We start from the raw sequence: 7033 nt of genomic DNA on the forward strand, positions 1-7033 counted from the left end.
CACACTTTGCCGTGTTGTGCCAAGTCGTGCCATGCCGTGCAGTCATGTCATGTCGTGCTGCACCACACCGTGTCACGCTGTGCCATGTCACGCTGTGCCATGCCATGCCATACTGTGCCACAGGTGTCAGCCATGCGCTGCGGCGTGCTGCCCATCTCCCGCGCTGCGCTGCTGCTGGGGGACATCGCCTACTTCGACTTCCGTGGCGAAGTAGAGGACGAGGCTGACCGGGTCGAGCTGCAGAAGTGCCTCGGCCCCACCTGCAAGGTGGGTCTGGGGGGGTCACGGTGCTGGCAACAGTCCCCCCCGACCCCACGCACCGTGCTGATGTTCCTGTGCCACTGCAGATCCTGGTGCTGCGCAACCATGGGGTGCTGGCGCTGGGCGACACGGCCGAGGAGGCGTTCTACAGCATCTTCCACCTGCAGGCGGCCTGCGAGGTGCAGGTGAGAGCTGCTCCTGAAACGGGGGCCCACGGTGCCCTGGGACGGTGTGCAGAGCTGGGCCTGGCCTCAGCCATCAGTGCAATGGCCCCTGCACCATGCGTGCTCTCAGCCATCGATGCAATACCCTCTGCACCATAGACAGCTCTGTGCATGGTCTCAGCCATCAGTGCAATGCCCTCAGCACCATGCATGGAGTTGTGCGTGCTCTGAGCATCATTGCAGTGCCCTCAGCATCATGCACAGAGCTGTGCATGCTCTCAACCATCGATGCAATGCCCCCTGTGCCATGCACAGAGCTGTGCATGCTCTCAACCATCAGTGCAATACTCCCTGCACCATGCACAGAGCTGTGCATGCTCTCAACCATCAATGCAATGCCCCCTGTGCCATGCACAGAGCTATGCACGCTCTCAACCATTGAGGCAATACTCCTTGCACCTTGCACAGAGCTGTGCATGCTCTCAGCCATCAGTGCAATAATCCCTGCACCATGCACAGAGCTGTGCAAGCTCTCAGCCAGCAGTGCAATGCCCCCAGCACCATGCACAGAGCTATGCAGAGTCTCAGCTGCTGATGCGATGCTGCAGGTGTCAGCTCTGGCGAGCGCAGGTGGGGCGGAGAACCTCATTGTTCTGGAGCGTGCCAAGCACCGGCCCCACGAGGTGGGCTCCGTGCGCTGGGCCGGCAGCACCTTCGGCCCCATGCAGAAGAGCCGGTTGGGCGAGCACGAATTCGAAGCCCTGATGAGGATGCTGGACAACCTGGTGAGCACCCTGCGAGCGAGCGCGCCGCGTCCCTCCATCCCTTCAAACCACCCCGAAAAAATAACCCGCAGAACTCGGTACCGCTTTGCTCCGCAGGGCTACCGCACCGGCTACACCTACCGCTACCCCTTCGTGCAAGAGAAAAGCAAACCCAAAAGCGACGTGCTCATCCCCGCCACGGTGACGGCCTTCGTCTTCGAGGAGGAGGCGGTGCCCACCCCCGCGCTGCGGCAGCACGCGCAGAAGCAGCAGAAGGAGAAGACGCGGTGGCTCAACACCCCCAACACGTACCTGCGGGTCAGCGTGGCCGAGGAGCAGCAGGGAGGCCAGAAGACCAAGACGACTGTATGGGGCCGTTGGGTTCTTTGGGGTTTTGGGTGCAGCCGATTGCTCCTGGGGGGGCTTGTTGATAAAAGGGAGGTAGGGGATGCTCGGAGCGTTGGCTTCACCAAAAATGGGTGCACAGAGAGAGCCCCCAGGGGTCCTCCAGCAGTGAGAAATGCTTGGTTTGCCCACTCCAGTCTGTGCGAGCTCTTGTGTCCGCCTTTATTTGCCCCATAGCACCTTTTATTCTAAAAGCCCAGCACCGGTCCCCAGTGCTTTGCTGGGGTTTCCTCTCTCTGCAACACACATTTTTAGCACAGTCTCTTCTCTCTGCAAGATGCATTTATTCATCAGGTTTCACTCTCCTGGTGCCATGCATTTATTGGGCTTTCCTCTTGCCACGCCATGCATTTGTCAGGGTTTGCTCTCCCCATGCCATATATTTACTGGGGTTTGCTCTCATCTATCAAGTTCTCCCGTCTCTCCATGCCATGTAATTACCAGGGTTTGCTTTCTCCATGCCATGCATTAATTGGGGTTTCCTCCCAGTGCCGTGCAAATGGGGTTTGCTCCCAATGATGTGAGTCAGGGTTTGCTCTCCATGTCACACAGCTATTGAGGTTTCCTCTCTTAAGGCTGTGTGCTTATTGGAGCTACTGCTCAAAACCATTCTTTTATTGGGTTTTCCTCTCTCAATGCCATGCATTTACTGGGGTTACCACTCAAAGCCATGTGTTTATTGAGGTTTCCTCCTGACAACATGCATTCATTGGGGTTTTCTTTCTCCATGCCATGCATGCATTGGGGTTTCCTCTTTCCATGCCATGCATTTATCAGGGTTTCCTCTCTCAGCACCATGGATTTGTTGGGGTTTGCTCTTGATGACATGCATTTATAGGGTTTTTTTCTGTAAATGCCATGCATTTCTTGGGGTTACCGCTCCAAGCCATGCATTTATTGGGGTTTGCTTTCTCCATGCCATGCGTTCATTTGGGTTTGCTCCCCACACCATGCATCTACGGGGGTTCCCCCTCTCTGTGCCATGACTTCACTTGGGTTTTGCTCTCCATGCTGCCGTGCATTTCTGGGGGTTCCCCCCTTGGCTCCACGCAGTGGCTGAAGGCTGATGAGGTGGAGAAGGGCAGCAGTGGCACCGCCATCCGCATAGAGAACCCCAACCAGTTTGTGCCCCTCTACACCGACCCTCAGGAGGTGCTGGAGATGAGGAACAAGGTGCGGTGCCGCCTGGGTGACCCCAAATGCAGGGTTCTCAAGGGTCCCAAGGACGAGTCCCCATTTTTCCATCCTCTCTCTGCATCTCTCCCACAGATCCGCGAGCAGAACCGCCAGGACGTGAAGTCTGCAGGGCCGCAGTCCCAGCTGCTGGCCAGTGTGATCGCTGAGACGAGCCGCAGCCCTGTACGTCCACCACGTCCCCACGTCCCCATTCCTCCTCGTTCCAGGGGGTGACGCTGCTATTGGGGGGGGGTTCAGTCCACAGAAAGCCATTTGGGGGATGCTGAGACCAAAAACCCGTCCCAAGAGGAGGTCCCCGCTGAGCCGGAGCCCCCGAACCCCTTCAGCCAGCTCACGGACCAGGAGCTGGAGGAGTACAAGCGGGAGGTGGAGAGGAAGAAGCTGGGGCTGCACGGTATGAGCCGGGGGGGCCACGTGCATCCCAGGACCCCATTATGGGGTCTGCAGCCATCTGTCTGTCCACAGGGGACAAGGAGGTGGAGGAGAGCCAGGCATCCCCCCCAAAATCACCACCAGGGTCTCCAAAGTCCCCCAACAAAAGTGCAGCTCCGGAGGGTCCAGAGGGTGAGTGGGGTGCGGGCGGACAGGGCTGAAGGGCAAAACCCCCATGGAAGATGCGGATAAACGTCAGTAGTGCCTTCGTGCTGCCCCACAGCAGTAGGGAGGCACAGTGGCTCATACCTGCTGCCTCCCTTTAAGGTCAATGCAGGATTTTGGCACCCACCGGGGGCTCTGCGGGGGCTCCCAGCGTCGTTACCTGCACATTGTGTACATTTGTTGTATGCAACCTGCATGGGTCGGGGCGTGGGAGGGGCGGCGGCGGGGGCTGCTGGCTGTCTCATCGTGTCTCATGGTGTCTGTGTGTCTGTCTGTCTCCACAACGTCTTCCTTTCTCTTTCCTCCATGTGTCGCTTTCACCCCAGGAGTTCCCCCTGACTCCGAATGCTTGTCACCGTAGTAAGTACGGAGGGGCCGGGCTCCAGCAGCCCGCTCAGCGCCTGCAGCAGGACATGCCTTGGGTTGCCTTGCTGGTGTTGCCTGCTTTGTTCCAGCGCTGAGGCCGGGATGCAGGGCTCTGCCCGGTGCTCCATCCCGCGGGGAGGGGAAAGGCTCAGGGTAGTGGTGCGTCGGGTCCTGGCGCGCTGTGCTTACAGGGTTGGATCCTGCTCCTGCCCAGGGTGACATGGGGAGGGCGATGCCGGCTGGCAGCCCTTCTGTACTCACCTCTCCCTCTCCCCTTGTCAAGGTGACAAGAAGGCAGAGGATGGCCAAGCGCCGGCTGATTCCTCTGCCGAGAAGGAGCCACCGGCGGTGGTCAATGGGAAGGACGAGGAGCAGAGCACTGAGGAAAGCAAAGGGGGGGACCAGACAAGCACCCCGGCCAACCCCGAGCAGGATGCCCCCAAGGAGAAGAGCGAGACGGTGACCAGCACCCCCGTCTCCCCCGAAGGCTCGCCCTCCAAATCACCCTCCAAGAAGAAGAAGAAATTCCGGACCCCATCCTTCCTGAAAAAGGGCAAAAAGAAGGAAAAGATCGAATCTTGAGCCTCCCCCGTGGCTTTGGCCGAGCGTCTTTCCGGACGGAGGTGTCTGTGCCGTGCGTCTGGCTGTGGCGCAGCCAAAAAACCTGGAGGCGAATGATTCGGGAGCTCCCGGCACGAGGCACCACGTCCCCCCCGTCACCCGCTTCGGAGGTGGCCACCGAGCTTACGAGAAATTTTGCCCCTGTCTGCTGCTTGGGGAAATACCCGCTGCCACCTCCCTGCTCCCATGAGCACTCCCCTGTCTCTCCTGGGCACCCACCTGGGCTATGAGGTTTGTTTGTCCCACCCGCTGCTTGTGGAGCCCTCGTGCAACGCGAGGGCACAGCCTGGATGCGCTTGGTTTTGAGAAAGAAAAGGGTGTGTTGTCGCTGTTTTTGGGTTTTTAAAGAAAACGTTTTGTTTCACGCTCTGCTGGAATGGCGCTGGCTTCGCCCCTGGCCTCTCTTTGCCAGGGTGGTGGGATGGAGCCCAACACTGGAGGATTGCTCTCCCTGAAGGAGAGCGCCTGGGACACTTTCCTTCTCCGACTGCAATCTTACCCAAAGGCCGTGAGCCACCTCGGTCCCCTTCTCCTGGTGCCACGCTCACACGTTTGCTGCTTGGTGGAGAGCAGCAGGATTTTTGCACCGCACCTGAGAACACAGAAGACAAAAGAGCCTCGGGGCAGAGTCCGTGGTCATGTAAAACTGAGCAGACTTCACTCACTAAGTGCTACTTTGGGATGAACACATGCTGCCAATTCACTTCAGTAGGAGGCACTGCCCTGGTCCCCCCGCACCGCGTCGTTGAGTGCCTGTACACGTAAAGAGCACGAGAGCCCCGCACCCGAGGCCGAACCGACGCTTCTCCCAGCTCTGGACTCCCGAGCACACACTGAGAACCTCCCTGGTGTTCCCACAGCCTCTCCTCCCCATGCCCAACCATACAAGTGCTTGGCCGTAACCCAAGGGAAGAAGAAAAAGCAGCGATGCTGGTTTGCTCTGCAGCCTGGAAAAGTCTGGTGGCTTTTTTTTTTGTTTTGGGGGGGGAGAGGGGGTCATTTAGGCAGAGCGTAGGGCTGCTGCAGGCAGGAGACCGGGAGGATGAAATGCGTTTGGGGTGTGCCAAGCAACTTCTAAAAGGAAAAGTCAAACAATTGCAAAAACACGACCCCAGCAGGAACATTCTCCCTCAACCCTGAGCTCCAGCACTGGGGTTTTGCAGCCTGAGAGCACGTTTGCTGTGTCTGCTGTCCTCGCACTCTAGCACCGGCGTTAGAGTGCTAGATCGTTAGATGTAGAGATCAGAGAAAGGCTGAAGTTGGAGGGGACCTTAAAGACTGCCTGGTTCCAAGCCCTGCCCTCAGCCTGCCCACAGCCCCGGGCACCTCCAGGGATGGGGCAGCCCCAGATCTGGGCAGCAGTGCCAGAACCTCACTGCCCTCTGAGTAAAGAATCTCCTCCTGATGTCTAATCTAAATCTCCCCTCTTCCAGCTCAAAGCCATTCCCCCTTGTCCTGCCGCCACCAGGCCATGTAAAAAGTCACTCTTCCTCCTGTTGCTGAGCTCCATTGAAGTGTTGGAGGGCTACACGAGGTCTCCCCGCAGCCTCCTCTCCCCCAGGCCAACCCCCATCTGCTCTCTGCCTTTCTTCCCAGGGGCCACCCACACCTCTTCCTGCTGGGACACCCAAACACCCCCATTTTCCCTCTCTGCTTTTTCTCCTCTCCCACGCACGGACACAGCCCTCAGCAGCCTCAGGCCCCACCACCTCTCTGGTGGCTTTTTGGCTCCCATTTCCAGGGCTGTGGCTGCAGCGGAGCCATCCCAGCCAAGCGCCGGGCTTGGAGTGGAGGATGAGGCGAAGAAAAGGCTTTGGGGCACCATCACAGCACTGGAGGACACCTGAAGGCCCCGCTGCAGCCATGGCGGTTGGCGGCCTTGGGGCTGGGCTGGAGGCCGGTGCCCGACCGTCAGTGCTGGGAACGCTGTGTAACGCCTGCCTGTACATAAATAAACCCCGTGTTCGGCCCCAGCGTGCTGAGTCCACGGAGGGGTGAGGTGGGGTGGGTGGGGAGGGGGCATGGCTGTATGTGATGGTACTGAGGGAACCCCAGCCTCGCAGCGGGCTTGGCCCCGAGCCCTGCTCTCTTCTGAAGGCCGAGAGGGGCTGCCCGAACCGGGGTACAGCGCCGTTCACCCCCCCGGACCGTTTTNGCACCATATTACACCACACTGTGCCATGCTGTGCCACATTGTGCCATATTGTGCCATATTGCACTATGTTGCGCTGTGCTGTACCATACTGCACCGCATTGGTGCCACATTGTGCCATGTTGTGCCATATTGCACTGTGTTGCGCCATGTTGTGCCATATTGCACCATATTGTGCCATACTGCACTATGTTGCGCTGTGCTGTGCCATACTGCACCACACTGGTGCCACATTCTGCCATGTTGTGCCATATTACACCACATTGTGCCTTGTTGTGCCATATTACACCACATTGTGCCATGTTGTGCCACATTGTGCCATGTTCTGCCATATTGGACTGCGTTGTGCCATGTTGTGCCATATTGCACCACACTGTGCCACACTGTGCCGTGTTGTGCCATGATGTGCCATATTACACCACATTGTGCCATATTGCACTGTGTTGTGGCATGTTGTGCCATCTTACACCACATTGAGCCATGTTGTGCCATATTACACTACATTG

At 58.3% G+C, this 7033-nt stretch overlaps 1 protein-coding gene across 1 annotated transcript in view; it reads left to right on the forward strand.

Annotated features, from left to right (window-relative positions):
• ADD2 (adducin 2) overlaps positions 1 to 6350 on the forward strand; it is a gene marked incomplete at its 5' end in the record, with an annotated part of 12434 nt that extends 6084 nt beyond the window's left edge. The window contains 9 exon segments of the mRNA XM_021375037.1: positions 124 to 267; positions 348 to 446; positions 1034 to 1210; positions 1307 to 1555; positions 2648 to 2767; positions 2864 to 2953; positions 3029 to 3185; positions 3257 to 3355; positions 4038 to 6350. Of these exon segments, the coding sequence (XP_021230712.1) occupies positions 124 to 267; positions 348 to 446; positions 1034 to 1210; positions 1307 to 1555; positions 2648 to 2767; positions 2864 to 2953; positions 3029 to 3185; positions 3257 to 3355; positions 4038 to 4336 (1434 nt within the window).

This window comes from Numida meleagris, chromosome 21, assembly GCF_002078875.1.
Source record: "Numida meleagris isolate 19003 breed g44 Domestic line chromosome 21, NumMel1.0, whole genome shotgun sequence".
In the NCBI taxonomy this organism is placed as follows: Eukaryota; Metazoa; Chordata; class Aves; order Galliformes; family Numididae; genus Numida; species Numida meleagris.